At 41.0% G+C, this 23,319-nt stretch overlaps 1 protein-coding gene across 1 annotated transcript in view; it reads right to left on the reverse strand.

The window, feature by feature from the left end:
• Positions 1-23,319, reverse strand: part of dnah2 (dynein, axonemal, heavy chain 2) — a 211,978-nt gene that overhangs the window by 130,536 nt on the left and 58,123 nt on the right. The window contains exons 19-28 of the mRNA XM_036596629.1: positions 22,194-22,341; positions 19,717-19,909; positions 17,001-17,201; positions 13,658-13,814; positions 13,225-13,399; positions 8,753-8,916; positions 8,248-8,409; positions 6,792-6,895; positions 4,713-4,869; positions 1,870-1,952 (exon numbers count right to left, since the gene is read on the reverse strand). Of these exons, the coding sequence (XP_036452522.1) occupies positions 1,870-1,952; positions 4,713-4,869; positions 6,792-6,895; positions 8,248-8,409; positions 8,753-8,916; positions 13,225-13,399; positions 13,658-13,814; positions 17,001-17,201; positions 19,717-19,909; positions 22,194-22,341 (1,544 nt within the window). The remainder of the gene's footprint in view (positions 1-1,869; positions 1,953-4,712; positions 4,870-6,791; positions 6,896-8,247; positions 8,410-8,752; positions 8,917-13,224; positions 13,400-13,657; positions 13,815-17,000; positions 17,202-19,716; positions 19,910-22,193; positions 22,342-23,319) is intronic.

Raw genomic sequence — 23,319 nt, forward strand, 5'->3', positions numbered from 1 at the left:
TCACACAGCCTGAAGCTGAATATGGATGTGCTTAGAGCCATTTCCAGCAAACTTGCACCCCTAGGGATAGAGTTTGGTGGTACAAATGATTACATTAGATTAGAGTGTTTGTTTGGCTTCCATGCACAGAGCGTCTCCTCTCTATTCTTCAGTTCTCTCAGGCTTGTTTGAATAATTGAGAGTAACTTGCGCTGTTTGAAGCTCCCTGATGGTCCCAGTCAAACACCAAAATGCTAATATCACCATTTCAGCTCATCCAAAGAGAGGTTTCTCTCCTGTCCTGGAGAATCTGTTTATTTAGAGATAGATGTTTCATAATAGACTTTTGACTTGGTTCGCCGTGGACTTCATTTAGGTGGGGTGTTATTGGCATGTGTTCTATGGAGATTGATGGTATTTATGAGAGCTCATGTTGCCCAAGTATTGATAAACAGTACAGAGTCTGCTCTCTGTGTCGTACACAGAGCAATACTGGATTCACACCCATGTATCCATTAGATTAGTGTAGCCTGTTGAAAATAGCTCTTTGCATTTCTCTTTTCCTTTTCTCTCTTGCTGTCTGCATCTTCTTTTCTCTCTGTCTCTGTCTCTCTTTTTCATGCCTAAGGGGCTAGTAGGTATGCCAACCAGACTAATATCATAATACCACATGAATTACTGCACTCTTGCATGTAGCAGCAGTCCCCTGCAGCGTACTATTCCATCATATTGAGAAATGGTGTTTTCTGTGCTGCTGGCTTGCTTTGGTGGTAATATATTCACATTTAGGCACCATAACAGTGCTTCTGATGAAGCCAGTAACGGCCCCTCTGCGGATGGCCAGCTTCCCTCTCTGCACAAAAAAAAAATGCCAATTACCCTTCGACTGGGAACACATGAAAGTTATGGTTCAATTAGGCCATGGTAAAAATAATTCAATACATCAATTAGGCAAAGTCAATTAGGACAACTCTCCAATTAGGAGGTGGAAAGCTGCTGAAGGGCTAGGGTTGTAACGACCGGCTACATAAGACAAACTGTCTGTTGTGGCCTGGTTTGTACGTGTGTGGATGTGTGTGTGCACACAGCTCCATACTGGGTCCCAAAACAGTGTTTCTGATTGTTGGATTTTTTTTTTTAAAGGGAATTACCCCACAAATCGAATCTTTGGGGCCATGGCGCCAGGAGGCGATCGTTGGGCTGTTGCATGCGTGTGCTAAGGGAGGTCAGGCATTCAAAGAGGGCCTACAGTGCAGAATGATTGATTTGGATGGGCAGAATGCTCAATGGAGTAGGTGCGTGCGTATGCTTGTGTGTAAGTGGTCTTTTTATTTTGCTGCGATTTTCAAAAAACAGGAGGTCAGAAAAGGGCACTACGCAGACATGCGGCATCAGGAGTCATTTCTGTTTAAGCACCAAAAATAAACTCGAGTTGTTTACCAGAAAAACACAGATTGTGACATTTGCTGCTTCTGTTGAGATGCTGTCCTGCTTCACCATATTCCCGCTATGAACTCTAAATTGGCCGCTGTTCTTTCATGGCTTTGGGAGCGGACCCTCCGAATAATGACATCTCATTAACAATATCATTAATAACTGATGACAAATCTGCTATGGGGCTTCCTTTGTCTACTAGTCTAGGATGGAGCTTCCTTAAATCTAAACTGAGAAAATAGATGCTGATAACATGTGGAATAGCAATTTATCTTAATTGCAGTTTAAAGCATGACCGCCCCTAAATCAGGCCCCTAAGGAGAGATATAGCTCCTCTCACTGGAAATGAATGGAAGCAGAGTCTTCTAATCATCTCATTAACTCTCTCGGCAGCCCCCTTCTGAGCACCTGAGTGTCTGTGACCTCTTGACTGCAGACTGCATGATCCATACTTACCTTAGCCTGTGGTGACCTTTGTCTTTGTAGGGAGCAATGTCCAAGGATGTCTCCTCCCATGTCTTAGCAATTCCCTCCAGTGACTGAGAAAACAATCAAAGACAAGCATCAGCAGAAAGCTAGGGGTACTTTTACCATAGACCTCTGTCATCGTTTCATAGTTCATCTGCACAAGCCCCAAGGCTTCTGCTAAAAATAAGTCATTTAAATTACAATAAAAAAGGCATTGTACATATACAATGTCATCGTACAAAAAAAAATAAATAAAACAAACAAAAGCAAAGCACAAGTATCTCTAAAATTGTTATTTTTAGAGGAGAATGCAAAAGTGTTTTTTACTTTTGGGCTATGTTCATGTTACGAGCCTTACTGTTTAATTCCAGTTTTTTCCTCAGATTTCATTCCTGTAGATAAGTGCCTCAAATCTGTCATTACTGTAAACAAACTTATGTCCTGAAATGACCCACATGCGCTCATCCTAATCAATAACATCATGTGAATGAACTCGTCATGCGTTGAGAACAACAAACAAACAAAATGCCAGAACAAGCCTTCACCGCGAAGATAATTTAGTTTTAAACAGCTCTCAGACATTTATTATTAGAGCAAGATGAATGCAATAAAGGGTCAGATGCTTGAACTTCAGGTTAGTCGCTGCTGCCACATTAACACTGAACGACGGCGCATAAGCAGTGAAAAAAAAACATGAATTGTGATCTGGCCATTCTGATTTAGGTGGCAGAAATCAGATATGTATCCAATCCAGGACCACATAAGCAAGTGTCTCAGATCTGATTTGAAAATCAGATTTATGTGTCCACACAGCTCTGAAAAAATCAGTGTCATATTAAGGCAAAAATAGGATTCGCCTTAATGTAAGTAATTTTGGACCATTTTGGACCCTTGCTTTATTTTGCTATACAATGCCCTGTGTATACCTCTCCGCCATGAATTGGTTTACAATCCCGTTTTTATAAAAAGCTGGGACACTGTGCAACTGAGGCAAAGTGGAAAAGTGCTCTGTGATCTGACAATTTGAAATTTGTTTTGGAAATCACAGACGCCAGCTAAAGAGGAGAGAGACCATCCAGCTTGTTTAAATGATGTCACATCACTGCATTTGGTTTTAATTTACATTGTGCACACTATCTTAACTTTTTTGGAAACTGTAAAAAAATGTTTTAGACCAAAACCTTGCCTCATAACTAAGATATGTCACCAACTTGAGGCAAGATATCCACAGCCATTTCATGTAACAGCTTTACGTGCTGTAGCTTTTAGAGGCATCAAAGGTTTTAGATGCCTGGTGCCTATCACCACCACTATTAACAATTCACACTGGCAAATTTCTCTAAAATAGAACATATTCACATCAAAAGATTCTGAGTGACTTAGTTTCTTAAGCATTTAATTATGCAGAAATTTAGCAAAATCAGTGGAAGTTTAACAATCTTGTTTTTCAGTGGACCCAGTGACATTTGGGCGGTGGTGGGAGTGGGGTTGGAGGATGGCATTTACATAGGGTAAAATGTACTGGCTTTAAGACATTTCTGCTTACCACAGGCTGCGAAGGGGGCGATTTTTGAAAACACCATAAATTTTTTCCATGGAGACAACTTGCCTGGATCCGGAGTGCTTATTTGGGTATGTCGCCAAATGCAGAATGACACATAACCTCAGAGGTGTACATAAAAGCACATTCCACCTCCTCTATGATCGCATGACAGGTGATGGGTCTGAACTGGACAGGCAGCCTTCAGTCTAGCGAAGGTCTCGGGAGGTTTTTGCAAAAGGGGAAGAGCATTGATCTAAGAATCGGCAGAGTCCCCCCTTCACATAACATCAGAGAGAAGAAACACCAGCCTTTTGGAGAAACGCACTGGTGTCGCTTCCCATTTAGTTTCTCTCTCACTCTTTCTAACGTGACTTCTAAGTGAACTGTGCTGTGCTTTGGGGGGCTCCAGGCTCTTCAAACAGGTCTGCTCTCCCGCCGCCGCTCAGCCACTAAAACTGTGTTTTTGTAACCTCTGTGAGCACAGAGCGGCGCGTCTGGGAATCCCAAGAAACACAGAGAGAGAAAGGGAGAGAGAGAGAGACTCCCACACTCTCCTGGCTGACAGGCAGAGGCTCTCCTCCGCAGGGCCAGCGAGGGCTGATGTGCAGGAAATTAAGCACAGGGCTCATTTTCCCCCTGCGGCCGCCACACAGGACCTTCAGCTGCAGCCCCGTGAGAGACGCCTTGGCCAGTAACAACGCAGCATTCATCATGCTCTGGCCTTTCTGGCCAATCACTTGTTTGCTTTGAGCACTTGAATCTAATAGTAACTCTGACCCTAATATTTCTACAGTACTCCCACAGACCCTCACCCCTCTCCTCTAACCTTTCAACTCCTCACTTAATTCAACCCAAAGCTGCTCAAGGGCAGTGCATGCATACAAGCTCCCTCTGTGAGCAAAAAGAATTCTCAAGTGAATGTATTTTGTTACTCTTAGGATCCCATCTTTGACCTTTCTCTCATGACCTGTACCCCTAATCCTGACCTTACTTTTCCTCTGCTCATTTAAAGAGCCCCACAGGGCTTCATCTGCAGGGAGGGGAGGAGAACCCAGACCAGGAGCTAAAAGCGCAGAGGCTTAACTTAACCATCAAAGGGTATATGAGTAAACAGAGTAAAAGTGTGAAAGAGTGAATAAGAGTGTGAATAGTGAAAATACCTCTGGAAACATTGAGGGAAAAAAGAATGAGACGGCAGGCGGTGGGCGGCGTATGAAGTCTGACTGAGGAAAAAGACAGGCAGAGAGATGCTGTGAAAGGATGCTGCAGGCTGTGTGCTCTGCTGTACCTGCTCTATGGAGAGCTCTTTGCTTGCAGCTCCAGAGATTTCGCAGATGCGTTCAGCGTGCTGCTCCAGACCCAGAGAAACAATCTTCTCTAGCGTGAACTCTGCACCGTTCTGGTCAAAAGAGCGTTGCACCTCATGCTTGATCTGATTCCAGTGCCTGAAATGCATAAACATTAGTTAAAAGAGTCCAAAAAAAGACCCAACGATTGGGCTGGAAGTAGCCTGACCTTCAAACAACCTTTCCTGACCCCAGCAAATTAGAGAGCATACTTGGGTATTTAAATGCAAACCGCTGATTTAATGGTTGAGTTGAAACAATGAATAGCCTGAAGTTAATTTCAGGAACTTTGGAAAGACATCAGTAAAACCTACCACGATGTTCAGTCACCCGAGACTGGACCAGATCTAGCGTGTAAAAAGAAAGTGACAATGTTGGTCTAGTGTCCCGCTGTTCCATGATTGACGTGTGTATTAGCCAATGACAGCTCATAAATGTTACAGTTCCCCCACGGGACATGTTGTAGTCATTCAGCACATCTGGCTTATCTCTGTTAGAGAAAATCTTCCAAGACTGCCAGTCTGCCATGTCTTTTTTCCCCCCACTCTGATCCACCATGATCACAGTGCCGGCATGTTCTCAATATTAAGCTGCCGTTCAGCCAACATTTCACACCCTTGAGGTTCAGCGTGGGCCATCTGGGACGAACTCGCCTTAACAGAGCGCCTGTTTCCCTCTCCCTCTTCCTCGCTCTCTCTCACTCTGTCGCTTTACTACATCAGAAGCTTGTAGTCCTATGTTTATTTTCTTCCATTTCCCTTGCGTGCACACCAGGTTAGCGTAGGATGCTAGGAAGTGTCTTGCAGGGGGTTACATCAGTAGTGATTAGCCGTTTGCTATTAGCAAGGATCTGTGGCCGTCTGGGCTGTCTCTGCTGGGGCTGTCAAAACAGGCCTGACTGGGCCGGATGGGCTGTTGTTTTGGGAGTGCCACAGCCAATCTGAGCGCTGACAGCAAGTGTGACAGGGTCCAAGGGAAAAGGGGAAAAGCGTCAACAGGGAAGACGTTTAGTTTTGTCTACACAGGAGCGGAGCCAGATAGGACTCCGTGGCCTCAGTGTGAGAGGAACAGGAGCAGAGTGATGTGAGCTGTAAGTGATGGAGTGAGGTGATTCACTGATCTGTGTACAGCCAATTTAAGCAGGAAACTCAGTCTCTGCTATTATAAAGTATCCTTTTAACTGATCTCTGCACAGAAGTGACAGGAATAAACGTAAATGGGAAACCCCAGCTCTCTAAGACCACACAATTTGGTGATTTTCCAGCTCAAATACACCTGATTCAACTCATCAGTTAATTACCAGGCTTAGTAGGCATGTTTGGGCAATCAAAAACTGTGCTGGCCCTCCATCAATGTTGAAGTACATCAGGGTTCCCACTCTTTTTTGGAAATCGTTTTCCAGGACATCTTTCATGACTTCCATACATGATAGCTGTTTGTCACAGACGGTAGAAACAGGCCTTAGAATCGTAGAATCCTTAGAATCATGAATGTACATTGACTCTTTTAGGTGACACCATCTAGATACAGACACTTATTTTCACAAGTCTTATTTTTTCTCTGCTTGTGTAGATGAACACAGAAGGCCTTCCATTTAAAAGCCTTGCAATACAAATGCACAGTCAATTCTTTTCTTAAACTGCAAATCCCTCTGTGAATACTTTGGTGTTTTTCAACTGTAAGGCTCATTGGTTTCAGAATTGTCCTGTGATATGTATTATGAGTAGTACATCCTTGTTTATAATGTTACAAGCCATAAGACATCATGATGTTGTATTCTCCTTGTTCTATGAGGCCCTCCAAAACAGCGTTTATCTGCCCACATAAGACACTGCAGTGTTGCACTTAAATAGGTAAGATGAAATAGACATCTTAGTGGCTAACTGGTGGAATGTGAGGGAGCCCTGCACTTTTATATGACAAAGTGTGAAGCTCTGTCAATGCTCAGAAGTGACTGGAAGGTTGCCACTCAGGATGATGTTGCTAATACCGGCATGTGTGTATGTGTGTTTGTCCTTTACCTCTCTCTCATTGCTGGATTCCTCAGATCTGATATGAGCGGAATGGTTCTTTTGAATTGCTCAATCCTGTTCTTGGAGAACTCCACTATCTCCCATTGTTTATCCTACAATGACACACCAACAGCAGACTCCACTATAAAACAGTCCATCAAAATCCCATTCACACAGCACCATCAGTCTCTTCACACACTTTAATCATCACTATCCCACTGCAGGGTAAATCATTAAGAGCTGAGCATTGTGCCATGATCCACTGATCCCCCGTCAGTTGAAAAGTGCACCCAGGGGGCCTCAATCAAGCAGGTGTTTCTAATCTGCTTAAAGCTAATGACAGCCTAATGACACCGAAGTTACTGAGAAGTGAAACTAAATTAGCTTTAGAGGATAATTAGCTAAACAAAAGAACGTCTATCAGGAGTTACACTGAGTGTGGAGTGTGTGTGAGGAGAGGGGGCTTGAAGGTACTTCAGCCCAGTGGCTGAAGGAATCAGAGTATGTGCGGGTTTTTTTGGGGGGGGTGGGGTTTAGAAAGTTGTAGAGAACAAGGATAGTATACTAAAACTTCACTTAGAAATTATTTTAGAAAACCACAAATAGCTGCCAATACAACTGCTATACAGTTGCACTGGTCCTTTAATTCAGTGGACAAACTGGGGACCATTCTCTCCAGGGGTGGCGGGAGGGAGGGGCGCTAGGGGGCAGCAGGAAAATGTCAGAAGTCGTATCGCTACTTAGTCATTTTTAATTTTGTCAGTTGTTAAATCTAAGGATGGAAGGGAGTGTAGTGGCACTTACTATCCACAAAGTGGGCCTTAGATAAAAAAAGTTTGAGAACTGCTGCCTTAAGGCCTTTTCATATCAAGTCTGATTTATTGGGCAAAAAAATGAACGTCATGTTTTGAAAACAAACACATGCATATTAATGTTTTTTACAATGATGTCGAAACTGACCGACTGCCACTGGAACCAGCTCAATTTATTGTGTTGTACGCATGTGTTAAAAATCAGGTTGACCAGTCATAGCTCGATTGTCACGGCTGCAGTCCAAACAAATGTGTATCATGATGGTGGAAAAAGAAGCAACTCGTTGACTACAAAAACACAGAAATCAGGGAAAATATATGGTGGACCACAGCAAAAAGGCTACAGAAAGATGGTGAGTACCTCAGTGGAACTATTTATAACTTTTTTTTAGTTTATGTAGGTATATATTAGTCTGTTCATGCATCGGAAGAATTGGCATGATCTCCCTCGCTCAATGAAACACTTGTGTCTTGTAGGTCAATACTAAACAAAAACTATGTCAAACTAGAAAAACCAAATGAAAATATGTAAGATAGCTATAAGAGTCAACATTGTGTGGAAAGAGTGATATGTAAATTAGTAGTGCAGAGTTTTGTGTGTTTGAGCATGTTTGTGTGTAATAGGCTTGTGCCAGACTGAAACAGGTACTTGCCTTAAGTTCTCGACTAAGTTTGTGGAGTTTCTTGAACAAGGTTTGTGCTGTGTTATCCATGTGCTCTGTCTGTAGAGAGGCAAACTGACCAGTCTTCCATTCATTCCAATGACTGTCCCACTGTTGATTGATCTCCCACACCTGCTGCAGGTAATCTATATCCTACACACATGTAAGCACACACAAAGTTCTAGGGCTGCCATAAATACCAAGATCAAAACAGTGCAATGCGCTGAACTTGAAACAACCTTCACATATTTATTATCTAATCCACTCAAACCACACAGGCTATTTTATCTACTCTTTCTTAATATATTTTAATGTGTTGGCTTTGTTCCATAAAAAGTGAATTTCTCAAAGGTAGGCCATAATAAAGCTGCACTAAGCTAGCACTTTTAGTACTTGCATATAGTCAATATGCAATAACTGCATGGTGCAGCGTGGCACCTTTATATTGTGCTGTCTTGTCATATATGAGTGGGTTTTGTAATTGTAATTACTATACCTTCTCCAGGCTCTGTATGTCTTTGGAAGCAGGCTGTTCGATCTTGAAGATGCTGAGGCCGTGCCGTATTGTGCCTTCCTCCTCCTTCAGAGACTCCAGCTGGGCTCGCAGCACCAAGATTTGCTCAAGGGCTGCCTCTGAGCTTACATTACTGCCAAAGGGACCTGCACATGCAAAACACACACACACATACATTAGCATAAAAAGATAACTGTGGCTTCTGCAGTGAGAAGCTAAAGGCTGTAAGGAAATGCTGTTATTGGACAGTCTGGGGTGGAGAGGCAAGACCATATTTTCTAGTGTTTTTCATAGATGGACTGAGTAGATACTGGTTTTGCAAAAAATACTGTTAGCAATACTGTACTGCCTGAACAGTAGCACAAATGAACATTTTCACTGATAGTTATGATGATCATTAACATATGGGTTTGTAAGACCACCTGCTGCCTGAAATGCAGGCTCTGTGTGTGTTTGTTTCCCTGCATTTTCAAAGAAAAAAGGCCTGACTTAAAAAAAAAAACCAAAAAAAACAAACAAAGCGAGACAAAATAGGTTAACCCTGATTGTCAGAATCAATGAAAAGACATTTTCAAACCTGGAGTTAAAAAAAAAAATTATACAGAGAAATCGGACTCCTAACAACCATGCAAGACCTGCTAGACCACCAAGCTGTCACCGTCAGACAAACAGAGCTATCTTCAAGGGATCAAAAATCAAGCTCCACTCTTACTTCAGATCTGAAATAATCCTCAGGTTTGTCTGCCCATCATTTCGCTGAATTTAGCTGTTGAGGCCTCTGTGTAATTTTCAGCTTCTTTCAGCTTTTGTTCCTGATTCTGAAAAGTGAATATTTAATGGCTGTTTTGACTAGAAATGAAATAAATGAAGGATAGCCTTTAACCTTTTCATATATATGGGACATATATCTGACCTAAGTTCTGACAGTGCATAAAAACAAAACTGTGTGTGTGTATGTATGCACATTTGAGGGGACTTAACGCTCAGACCCAGCTCCCTTTACTGACCTGAGCTCTCACAACCTGTGCAACAGTTTTGATTTACGAGATATCTGATCTCCTGAACCCCCCTTATAACACCACTGCAGAAGCACACACGTTCAGTTCATTTTTATGCATGCACACGCGTGTGCACAAACACACACACATACACACTCGCACTCTACAGTAGCTGCTTATCCGATTTGAATAAGTGCTCCTGTGGGTTCTTGCCTAGCACTCCTTGTTCACGCCATCTGTGTGACTGGGTTTATAATGAGTTTAGTCAAAAAGTCAAACTCGCATCCTATGTTGCTTCTACCGGTTCCAATCACCCGCTATCATGCACTGAAGAACAATGAATGGTTCAGAGTATGTTTATGATCTTCGGCATTCGAGCAGGAAAACGATATAAGGTAATCTATAGAGAAGTCTAGATGAGATTTAGAGTGGGGCACCTTGACAGAAGTGTGCAGAGAGAGCTAGCCTGAATGAGCGTGATATTTTTTGAGACTGTGCCTCTGTCTAGAATACTAATCTCACTCGGCACAAAGCTGCTTCCTGGCCTCATTAACCTGCCGGAGTCGGCCATTGTTTTCCAGAACAATCCAAACAATCCCATCGTCCTCAACAAGTTGCAGTTCCTGCCCACGTACGGAAGAGTGGGGAGTTGTGGGAAATAATGCGGGTGAATGTCAAGCGCACTCCTGTAATACTGACTGTGAGGTGGGTTTCTACTAATCGCGCTTGTTTCTGAAACCCAAACTTTGGGTTTCAGAGATGAGAGCCAATGAAAACTTTAAATTCACACTGAGGAGGAAAAAAAAACATAAGAAGGAGTGAAGAGTGAACAAAACAAAAGTAAAAAAAACAACAAACTTCACACAGCTATCTACAATCATGCGCTAGCAAACGAAAGACAGAAGCAGGAGATGAGTAGAGGACGAGGCTGGGAAGCGAAGAAGATATAAAAGAGAAGGATGATAGGAATAGGGGGAAGGAAAAGTAGGACGGGAGCTTTGTCCTCTTTGATACTCTTTGGCACGGCATGACTTTGTTGCGAGTCCTGAGGAGGGGTGGAAGCGAACAGGAGCAAAAAAAAAGAGGAACTTTTCAATCTCATTTTTAATAGAAGTGGAGAATAAATAGCAGATAAACAATAGGAGAGGGAGGAGGAGGAGTAGAGGAGGTGGGAACGAAGGTGCACTCAGAATGTGTGATGAGTGAGGAAAACAGCATGCAGAGAGAGAGAAAAAGAGACAAGCTGGGCGAGAAAGTGAAAGAAAGAGAAAGAGAAAGACAGAGGGAGAGAGAGAAAGAGAGAGAGAATGCAAAAGGGAGAGTGAGAAAAAGGGAAAGAAAAAAGAGTGAGAGAGAGAGAGAGAGAGAGAGAGAGAAACAATGTGCCAAGGACGATCTGTCGACATGGCTGCTTCTCACGCCGGTGCTGGCGAGCTGTCGTAGCACCTGAAGGATTACAACACACTTAATTGGCTGTGGCGTGCTCTTTTGGCTGTGTGGGGGGTGAATGGCTCTACCTCTCTCTACCTCCACTGTTTTGGCTCCCTGTAGACATGAGGGATAGAAAGCCTGCAGTGGGGCCCATGTAGAGATGTAGAGAGGTGACCTACAGCTGCAAAACCCTGCAGAGATATGGAGCTCGCAGTGGGGGAGTGCAGACCGCGCTGACCACCAACCTGCTGTATGTGCCTCTCTCGGCACAGCACAGATAACCCCAGCATCCTCCATCAAACAGCTTGCAGCAAAAACTCTGTCTCTCATCTGCACACACTCTGTGTGGCGGTGTGTTTTCATGTGCGCTGGATATAGGGATTAGCACAAGAGGGCCCCATTATCTTTAACTGCCTGAAATACAGCTCGTCTCTGTTTGAGTCTGTCGAGTTTGTGTGTGTGTGTGTGTGTGTGTGCTCATTTTTACACATTTTCAGAATAAAAATGTCCTGACTTTATGGAAAAACAAGAGAAAAACAGGGACCATCCAAATGATCTTATGCTTTAATTATGTTTATGTTATTAAACCAAATGACTGAACATTGCATTTTGTCACTACCTAAGCAAAGACAACCTCTCCGAAACTTACCAAATGTTTCAGTAGTGATTATTTTGGTAGTGAAAATTTTAGCTAATTGTGAGTTCAATTCAAAAACACTAGCCAGTACATGACTAACAAACACGGCTTTGCACAGCTGTACACACATCAAATCATAATATTCTTTATTAAAATACAAGCAAGTTTACTTAATTGTAGAAAATAGGTGTTTTGGTAGTGGCAATTCTTAAGGTTACACACTGATTTATAAAAACAACATTGAAAAAATACAATAACTATGTATGTACTATTTTATATATAATTATTTTGGGGCAGCCACCTCTCAATGGACAGTACTTTAGAAATGATAACTGTATATATATTTAGCTTATTACTATCTCAGTTAATGCTTTGGGTTTAAATAGATCATAACACAATTCTTATACATATCAAAGGTCTGAATACTTAACTGTTTTATTTATTTATTTATACATACATACATACATACAGTGGGACTGCAGTTTGATTTGATTTTAATTCTTGGTAGAATTAGTTCTGTAGAATGTTCTTGAACAGCCTTAAAAAAACAGCATTTTATTTTCTGTCTTCATAGCTCAAATGTATCTTCAGTTATGAGGCAGCCTGAGATGCCTGAAAACGTACTCCTGTTTCTCCTTCAGCTATCCTGAAGGCACTTTTAACAGCAAACCTGAGTGCATTTATCAGCACAAATTTATGAGATGCATCGTAATAGATAATGTGAAATGCCCTTATTGGCCATCATAAATGTGCTGCCACTCGTAAATGACCAAATTAAGGTTACGTATACAATATTTGAGCACGGCTAGTAATAACTGTATGACAGAGGAAATATGAGATAATCTGATTTGACTTTTACTAGCTTAGTAGAGTTGACAGCCATATTGAAACACTTCATTATTACATTACGTTATTTAGCATATTGCTATAGAAAAAAACTGATAGCACAGGCTGGCAGTTTGGCTACCAAAGCTGAATTACTAAACCTTCAGTGTCAATGAAATAGCAGCAGAACCGCAGGGAGGTTTAACGGCAGCAGTACAGTGCACATTTTAGGACATTTTCATAACGCAGCATCAAGTATCAGACAACAGGCAAAATGGCACCTCTCCTCCAAATGTAGAAGAGCAGACGGACACACTGCCATAGTATCTTATTGACTTTAAAGTTTATTGGTACTTTGGATGAATATTTTTACTGGACATTGTTTTCGTGGGGATTTTAGTTTTCTGGTGTTGGTATTGCTGCTCAAACATCAGTATTTTCTGGCTAATCGAGGCCCTGATATATAGGTAGATATGTAGTTACATATATATAACACATAGGGGACATACGTATGGCCCCATGTCCCGACATTGTTTAAAACAAAAACAGAGTGTGTGTGTTACCTGTGCTGTTGAAGTCCTGCATAGTAGTCTGCATCTTCTTCTTGAACTCCTCTGCGGAGAAGATGAGGCTGCTCTTGAACTTGTCCTTGTGTTTCTTCAGCATGATGTCGCTGTCAATCACGACCTGCTGGAACCAAAGCCACTCCCCATTCAGAGCCTCCAGCATCTCTTGAACCTGCAGAGAGAGAGAGCGAGAGAGAGAGAGAGAGAGAGAGGGAGATACACAGAGTATGTGTCAGAGGGAGAGAGGAGAGTCAGAGATAAAAAGGTGCAAAATAGAGGAGTGTGAGGGTGAAAAACAGAGAGGTAATGAAGCAGACAAGCACAGAGGAAAATCGAGAGAAAAATCTGAAGTCAGCTTCAGTGACAGACTTGCTTGAAATACATGAGTGAGTGTGTGTTTAGAATCTGTAATGTCCTCTGCGACACTCACTTCGCGCTCCACAGTGACTTCATATTTCTCCAAGATGGCAAACTGCTCATGGATGGGAGGAATCTGGCTTTCGACCTTACTCAGATCTCCCTGCAGAGTCTCCAGCAGCTTCAGACTCTCCCCAAGCTCTACCAGAGTCTGAGGAGGCTGAGAAAGCCTAGACACACACACACACACACAATTAAATGTCATAGTCCAAAAAGTAACCTAAACATCCACAAACTCTAATATGACAACGCAATGCAATGCAACAATTGTAATGATGACAAAGCTGTTCAACTGTCAACAGTGGAAAAGTCAACGCATGGTTTATTCATGAACAAACGCACTCTCTGTTCCTTTATAATATTCATATAAACACATTCCAGTATATTGCAATGCACAACAGGAGGTGTTAGGGCAATACAGCTTCTGTTGTCTTGCTTCACTAAAAAAAGAAACTGCTTGTTGCAACTTGAATCATGGTGGTGCAGTGACAGGGCATAGTGTATCGAAACGGAAGAATGCATAAAGATTCTAGAAAGCAAGAGGGCTCAAACAGCCTTTAACAGGCTTAAATACTTGTTGGTATTTCCAAACGAGTACCTGAATACTCATGAAAATCACCCTTAGAAACAATAATATTTGAAGTGGTTTTAACCGTCTGACTGACGAAACAGATACGTTTTATTGTAACCCTGAGCTAGATGCGCATTTTATGTCCATCCAAACACAAGACTATTTTTTTCACTTGCACACAAGTTAAGTGTAAACTCCATATCTGCTAAAATTACACTTTTTCCTTTTTATAGTGTCCGAAAATATATTTAAAACAACAATGTACTTAAATGTAATGATCTTGCTGGTGTGGTTGATACAGATAAGCTTCTGTGCTGTATTAACGGTGCGTGATAGAGAATTTTCTCTGATACAGCACTAAAAACGTCCGATCTTGACTGTCACAATAAACAGATGCGCTGTTTGTGATGTGAAGATTTAAATTTGCTGTGGAAGAGTTTTATTAGGAAAGAAAATCTAATATTTCAAGCTGAAGTGGTTACATGATGGAGGCAGTAGTGGTTAGTGGCAGTGTGAATAGCATGTAGGGCTAAAAATAAAAGTTAGATAATATCATAGAAAAATGGTTCATTTATAACACTGATTTTCAAATTGCAAGATCCACAATTTTAATTATAACATTATTAGCAACATTGTTTTAGCACGTTTTTAGCAAGTGGGCACATTTAACCTAATAACACAGAGCTTGTGAACCACCTGTAGATGAAGATAAAGGAACTAATCACCCTTGTGTTGTGTAGATGACAACACAACCACAAGTAACTGTCAGTCTGGCAAACTACGTTAAGTACCTAAATTTTTAATATATAAATATTTAATATTTAAATCTTAATTGTTATTGATCAGAAAATAGCAATCAGACAACTGCAATTTCCTTCAAATCATTAAGCCCTAATTGGCTATACGTCAGTATGGATAAGGATCACTGTACTTATATTTGAGATTTCTCACCTTTCGCGCCCCAATGGTAGGGCTGGGCGATAAAACGATAACGATAAGTATCGCGATATAACTTTTCCTCGATAGAGCGATAAGACAGGTTCGATAAATGTTCGATATAATACACCATTCTCACACTTCCACATTTTAGCAAAAGCCCTGGTGGCGCTTTCTACTGCAAGGAAAGCGACACTACTCTGCTGTGGCCAGGAGAGGGCGCACTTCCGAATTTTTCGAATTGATTAGAGAGGGAGGGGGCCACGAGTAAAAAAAGGGTCGCCAAATATACTTTAGCAACGGCTGAAACGCGGAGTTATACATTCCCTGTGTGAGTGGATGTTATCGGCGATCTGTTCTCCTGTGACCGAGTGTGAGTGACGAGGTCAGTGGTGTAACTGTACTGTCCTATGGTGAACTCACCTCTTTCTGTACATCCTAACAACTTTAGCGGTGTTAAATCACGTCTACAGCGCCGTGTTACAGCGGCAAACCGTCATATTTTAGTATTAGTGCATTCTCGAGCAACGAAAGTGAAAGAAAGAAGTGGGTTCATGTTCGAAAGTAAACTGGGGAAGCTGTGAGGCATTGGAGAGCGGGAGAGCGCTGTCTTTCCAGGCTAGCTGTTTTTAGCTTCTGGCTAACTTGAAGCAGCGCTCCGGCACAACACGGTGAATTGATGATACGGTAGATCAAACAAGACACAAAATCACCGCTTTCAGTTTAAACATACCTAAAAGGAGGACTCTGTGACTGGTGTGAGAGATGCACACTGCAGATAATGCTTTTACACAGCGAGCGTCAGATATACTGCAGTTCACCCCTTAAACTACTACGATAGCATAGGGAAATCCAGTCGTCGCTAGCTGGTGTCTGAATACTGTGATCTGCTCTGACATGGATGTGGTAGGAGTGACAGCAGTGACCTACCGAACCGAGTTGTTGTTGTTGAGAAACTAAAGAGTTTAGCACTGTTGTTGGCCACTTGTTTAGCATTTGTAACGGGGTAGCCGAGCGCTCGTCACCAGACAGCTAAAAATAATCTGTTTTCTTTCTTAAATCATGACTATTACAAAAATTGCAGCTGTGCATTTCAAGCTGATAAAAACAGCTCAGAAACTTTCTCCCACTCTTCCATGACAGATTAGTGAAATGTTCCACTGTTTGCCGAGTGTTTGTCATGATCGGACCATAAGTGATAGTTTAAAACCACAATTAACCACCCAGGAGCAAAATCAGCCTTCAAACGTGAAAGAAATCATGATTTGACATTTATCGCGATATGTATCGATATCGAACGATATGAATTTTGTTTATCGTGATAACGTTTTTTGGCCATATCGCCCAGCTCTACCCAATGGTATACCAGCCTAATCACAAATTTTGTTCTGAGCATGTTTCTTATTGTCTGCTAATTTAACGTCATCCCACACATGAATCTTTATGGAGCATCTTTGCTCTTTTAGCTGCGGGGAAAACAGTGCAGTTTGTTGCACTCTGAAGCGAGGCGATGTGGATGCCTGGCATAAATTTATGATGTGTTCAATTCATCTTTCTACAATTTATGTTTTTTTAGCATTTTCCATATATTAACAATCACTGTTCTACCTCAAGCACTTGCAGAATACATTTTAGGCTACAATTTTTGTGGCTTAAAAAAGATGAAGCTGAATATTAAACATAGAAAAATGAATAAAAAACATAACAAACCAACACTCCCGTATTCATATTATTTGGGTCATCGATATTCATTAACTAATCGACTAACTGTCAGTAGATTAATCAACCATAGAAATAACCATAAGCTGCAGCTGTTGTGATTACTAAAAACAGAAGCACAACAGCACACCTTTGTGCACTGTCCTGCAGGAAGCAGTGCAGCTCTTTGAGTTTGGTGCTGGCCATGAGGCTGAGCAGCTGGGTGAACTTGCCCTGCCACTCATTACAGTGCTGCACCAAAGAGAATTTCAGAGGAGAGCAGTCCAGCAACACAAACTGCACACTCAGCACTGTCTCCTCCTTCTGCACGTTATTCGCCACCTCCGTGTACCTGCAGAGAGAGAGATATGGGGTGGAGAGAAAAAGATCGAGCGGCACAAGAGAAGAGAAAACACGTGTACCATTTGTAAGTGTGAAAGAGCCTGGAGCTGCAAATGTGTGGCAGCAACATTAAAAACACTAAAGGGCAAATGATTCTTCATGAAAATGACATAGTTGTTTGTGTCCGTTTATGACAGGACTAAACATATCAATGTGGAGGATAAGCAAGCACAATTTTTCAAGGCGTTGATCACTTTTAAAGGGCAAAGAACTAGATCAGCGAAGGCAACACGGACCTGATGCAGCCGAAGGTAATTAATGCCTGAGCATGCTCATTAAGTCTGTGCTTCTCAGCACACAAACATCCATGCACACCTTATTGATGTGCTTAGTGTGCTAATACATTCACACAGAAACACAGAGAGCACACACACATTGCTTACGTGGTGAAGGTCTACACACAAGGCTGTGTGGATTAAAATCTATATGGCAGTGCTGCTCACCTACGCGTAACCCCTTGTAAGTGTTATTAACACACATCAATAGGCCAAAGGGCATGGAATCATCCAGACCTTGGGGTATAGGGTTGCAATTAGGAACAAAAATGACCATGTAGACAGTTAGGGGTGAACGAGAAAGGGGAAAACCCTTAGAAGTCATAGTTACTGCAGCTGAAAGTGGAAGCATAAAGCATTTGATATTTCTAGCTCAGAGCTCACTGAAAGATTCAAAACTTTCAACTGATACCACATTTGTAAGCAGAAGAGGGTATATTTTATTATGATTTAAGTTTGATGTACGCTATTGTTGTGCGTAGTCTTGTTTTGCCAAATGAAATAAATCTTTTACATTTTTGTCATGTTTAAGTCATTTCCTGAGATCGAAACAGACAAATGTCAGAGGTGCAGACTTGAACCTGATGATACAGAATATAATGTAATTCATTTCTAAACTAAAAAATTTACACATGATTTGCACAGGAAAGGACTTAACATATTACTTATTATTATACATGGTACTATTTGTTTTATTCTGCGTATTTCTATACTCTATTTGTTGCTGAGTTTTGAGCCTAGTCTTGCATTGTTTTGAATTTATTGTACTATGGATTAGTGTTGAATTGCACTGTGTAATTGCACTACATGTAGTCTATGTCTTGTTCACTTGTACTGTTTGATCCTATAAACATCAGACTCTGGAGGAACTGTACACGGTTGAGATGACAATAAAGCTGTGATCTGTATTTTCATTTCTTTTCTCTGTATTTATTTCTTTTGCATATTTGTTACACTTAACTATTTGCTTGTGAATGAACCCAAGTATCATAAGCAAAAGTACTTATTGTATGTCTTGTGCAATAATTTTTGGACAATTTACACATAATTGTGCCGGATCTTTAAACAAAATTTAACATAAGACAAAGATAATCTGAGTAAACACAAAATACAGTATTTGAAATGATCATTTCATTTACTGAAAATCATTTCATTTATCTGACGCCAACTGACACTGCGTGAAAAAGTAACCGCCCCCTTAGTTCCTCAATCAAACAATTTTAGTTGATATTTGGGATCAATTAAACTAGACACACCCAGGCTTGATTACTGCCAGCCCTATTGAAGCTATGCATTACTTTACTTAAATGGAACCTTTCCAGCAATGTAAAGTAGGCTAAAAGGTCTCAACAAGCAGCAAACTATGCTGCAATCAAAAGAATTAATGGGAAAGGTAAGGAAGAAAGTTATTGAAATACATTAGTCTGGAAATGATTACAAAGCCAATTTTAAGGCTCTGGGACTTCGGCGAACCACAGTGAGAGCCATTATTTCCAAATAGAGAAAACTTGGAACAGAGTCTACCAAACCTACTAAATTACTCCAAGATCACATCAACATCTCATACAGGGAGCAGTTTCCGCTCAAAAGCCCTCAAATGTGGCTGAATTAAAGCAATTCTGCAAAGAAGAGTGTGCCAAAAATTCCTCCACAGTGATGTGTAAGACTGATCTCCAGTTAGAGATTTCCTTCAGTAAATGTTTTGTGTTTCCTCACACTGTCACTGTATAAGGATCTGAAACCATTTAGTGTGACAAATATATCAGGAATACAGGAGATCTTCAGACTTGAGTAAAGTATTTTTATCTATAGTTATGCTTAAGTAAGCAACTTACATAAACTTAACTATTTGCTTGTGAATGTACCTAAGTATCATAGGTAAAAGTAGTTATTGTATGTCGTGTGCAATAATTTTTGATGGACAATTTGCATTAACAACAATTAACAACTTTTTCACATTGCAGTCATACTGTAATAGAGCTTGTGCATCAAAATAGTTTTACACAACTTCTAATAACTCACAATGCTTCTACTTTTGATACTTTAGCACACACAAGCAAGTGCACAAAAAGCAAAAAGAGACAAGGAAAATAGAGAAAGAACATGATAGAGAGAGAGAGAGAGCAAGAGACAGACAGACAGACAGACAGACAGACAGACAGAGAGAGAGAGAGAGAGAGAGAGAGAGACCTGGCTATGTCAGCATCAAAAGATGAAACAGGAGGGTTGAGGCGCTGGTAGCGGCGGATGAAGGAGTCTTTGTTTATCTCCCATATCTCGCGATACTTGTCCCAGGTCTTCAGGTAGGCCTGCAGGTGAGTTGCGTTAGCCGTCATACCTGCAGCTATTGCAGTCTGGATCTTACAGATCTCCTCATCCTGCTCTGTAGCAGAGACAGACATAGAAAGATAGAGAGCAAACTAAACTAAAACTCAACTAAAATCTGTACTATGAATAGAAAAGGTCTACATTAGAAATAAAGATGCATTCACATGTATCTACTTAATGCTTACATGACCCGCTTCAAAATTCCCCCGTATGAGACCATATATGTTGAAGGAAGACGGCTTTGTCTGTCTTAATAAAAGCTCTCTTGTACAGCAGCATCAATGTAGAGCAGCCAGACACACAGAGAGACAGGAAAGCGAGTGCACCATTAAGACACATGCTGACTGAAGAGGAGAAAGGACAAAGGCAAGAAATAGGAGACTGAATGAGGTGAAAATAAGGCTGAGAGGATAAGAGCAGCATGAGGATACAGTGTCTAAAGAGGCAAAGTATGTTATTTAGCCATTTACACTGAATATAATTCTAAGATCCTGTTTACACCTGGTCACCATGTGTCTTGAGTATCAGGATTGTATCTGGATAAGTCACATAAAATTGCAAGTGTAAACACACCCAAAATGCATTTAAAAAAGATACAAATGAATAGCAATATAAACAGACACTACTGTGCCAAACAAACTGCAGACGAATTAATAAGCAATTGGCAACTGGTTGCTGCCTAACGAGCGGATTTGCATATTCCGTCCCAAACAGCAATCATATTTCAGTCCAACTAACCAGAGATGCACTTGACTACCAAGTGTAAATGCAGGTGGCTAAAATCTTACCAGGATACAGACCAGATACTAGTCACATAAAGTGACCAAATGTAAATGGGGACTTCATTCCATGCTTATTATTCATTCCTTCATCTCACACTTTACTATTCCGTAATTATTCATATTTATACTATGAAAATAATATGTAGGTTATATAGTGGGGCTAAACAATATGGACAAAATAGTAATGAAATATATTAAAAAAAAAAACAAAACACATTGGTTCATCAATAAAGTGACATGGCTACTGATTGACCTGCACTATTTTGACCAAAATAACTTATTTCACTTGATTCATCAAAATATCCACACAAACACTCTTATGGGGCTGTGATTGGTCAAGACGGTCACACATTGTGTTGGGTTAATAGGCTCATTTGCCAACATTACGATAATGATTAACAAACAATATCTTGTGCAGCTCAAATGTAGTTTTGAGAGAGAGCAATGGAAGAGGGGAACAGCATGGTTCCTTAAAGTTTAAGGGTTTAACCACTTATAATTTCCATGCATTTTATCTCCTAAGGCAATGCAAACCGGAGTTGTATTTAAAGCACACATTTCCTACATTTTTCTTGTATTTTTTCCCCCAATTGTTTCCCCCAATGCCTACTTTCAATATTTGTGAGGGCTTATGTACCAAATTCTTTTTTATATGACCATTCTCAAGCCCCTCTCTAGCCCATACAAATAAACAGGCTGTTTTTTACTGTGCCTTTAAGGCTGATATATGTTACTGGGCATTTACATTTACATTTATGGCATTTGGCAGATGCTTTTATCCAGAGCAACTTACAATCTGATCATTTTACACAGCTAGGCGAAGGTAGTGTTAGGAGTTTTGCTCAAGGACTCTTATTGGTATTGTTCAGGGTGCTGGCCTAACTGTACGATTGAACCCCAGTCTACAGCATAGAAAGCAAAGGTGTTACCTACATTTAAGAGACAAATGATCTCTGTTCTGATTGGCTGTCCTGGTACCTCATTTAAAAACATTCCAGGCTGAAAGACTTCTTAAAACTTTATTGTGAATAGGTGGAAATAAAGGCTAAATAGGCAGACATACGGTCACATGCAATTTCTGCAAATTTTGGTGAACAATTTTATGAATTAATTGTGGAAAAAATAAAGCATAAAACATAAAATGTAACAAAATGCTTGCACAGGCCACATTTTGTGTATGGACATGTTTTTTGTTTGTTTTCCTAATATGATAAATTCAGGAAATTAACATGATATGAGCCCTTTAAGTTACAGGAGTAAGAAAAGGCAGTGTGCACCTGCCCTCATCTGCTGGACATTAAAAGAGTTTTAAACAGGGAAAGACAGAAGAACAGGCGGTTCACTTACAAAGACAAGGATATAAAATTAGAAAAATGAAAAGTACAGGAAAAGTAAGGGTTGGAAAGGCTAAGAATGTAGAAAAAAATCAAATGAAGCATTGACATTCATGAAGCCTTAGAGGGATGAAGAAAGTGAGAGATGGCAAGAGAAATGGAGGCAGGATGGAGGTGCTGAGGGAGAGGAGGGTGGACTCGAATGAAAGCAGAGTGTGTGTACCGACGATGTTGTGGACAGGTTTCCTCTGTGAGCGTTTGCGTGTGAGCAGGTCAGGCAGCCGCTTGAACACAGAGATAGTGCTGATGAGCTGAGAGCTGATGCTGTTCACTATCTGCGCCAGTTTCTGCAGAGTGGGGGAAAACTCCACCTGGAGATGACACAACACACACACTTAGCAGGCCGCAGTGTTTAAAGCACTGCTTTAAGTGAGCCAGCAGCCCAGTCTTGCAGTAATGTATTTCCCTTAGGCTCTGTGAGCATTTTGCCTCGGGCACTCCCATGTCAACTCTGCCCAAAACAAACCACTGACCCTAAAATAACATCAATAAAGTCCAGGAAGTCAGACTAAAACTCTCTTTCTCAGTCTCCCTACTTCTCCCTCCCCACCTCCACCCCCCCTTTAGCTGACTAAGCATTATTTGTCACATTATTTCTGACCAAATACACACATCTAGGCCTGAGGGAGAGGTATACGCAGTTTGACATTTTCACTCGTGTGTGTACAATGCAGTTAGTGCTGATATGGGCCGTTGCAGCACAGTACAGCAGCAGCCTTGTCTCAAAGTGTGATTTATTGGGACTGGTGTGTTCTGTGTGCCCTCTTGCTGATGTATGGCAATGTCCGAACTCCGTATGTAAACTACCTGGCCAGCAGATCTGCACGCTTGAGACAAGGACACTACTCGCGGTTTTGTAAGTAAAGCAGGTTTTTGACCCCAGGGGCATGGAGGCTTTGTATGTATCTCAGACCTTTAAATACGGGGGTTGTGGTAAAATAAACGTGATGCTGGTCATCTTTTAAAAACACTGTTATCTGCGTAAGTGTGGCTGAGAAATGTGGCATGTAAAAAATGAGGGAGTGTTTAGCTCTGTCTGTAACCTCTGATACACTCTGATGTGTTAGAAAAATTTTTTCAAGTTCTCATTTCATAATTTTTAAATTCAAAATAACGAGAGTTAACGTCCCCATGGTGCACGCCAACCAGAGTAACTGCTCCTCTTTCTGGTAGGAGGGCCTGCCTCCAGATAATACTGCATATTGTACCCTACTGTTTTAAATCACCATTCCAAAGTTTGGAATTAATGTCTACAATAAAATAAAATAAACTTGTTCATGGATACATGT

Source organism: Colossoma macropomum, unplaced genomic scaffold (genome assembly GCF_904425465.1).
Source record: "Colossoma macropomum unplaced genomic scaffold, Colossoma_macropomum, whole genome shotgun sequence".
Classification (NCBI taxonomy): Eukaryota; Metazoa; Chordata; class Actinopteri; order Characiformes; family Serrasalmidae; genus Colossoma; species Colossoma macropomum.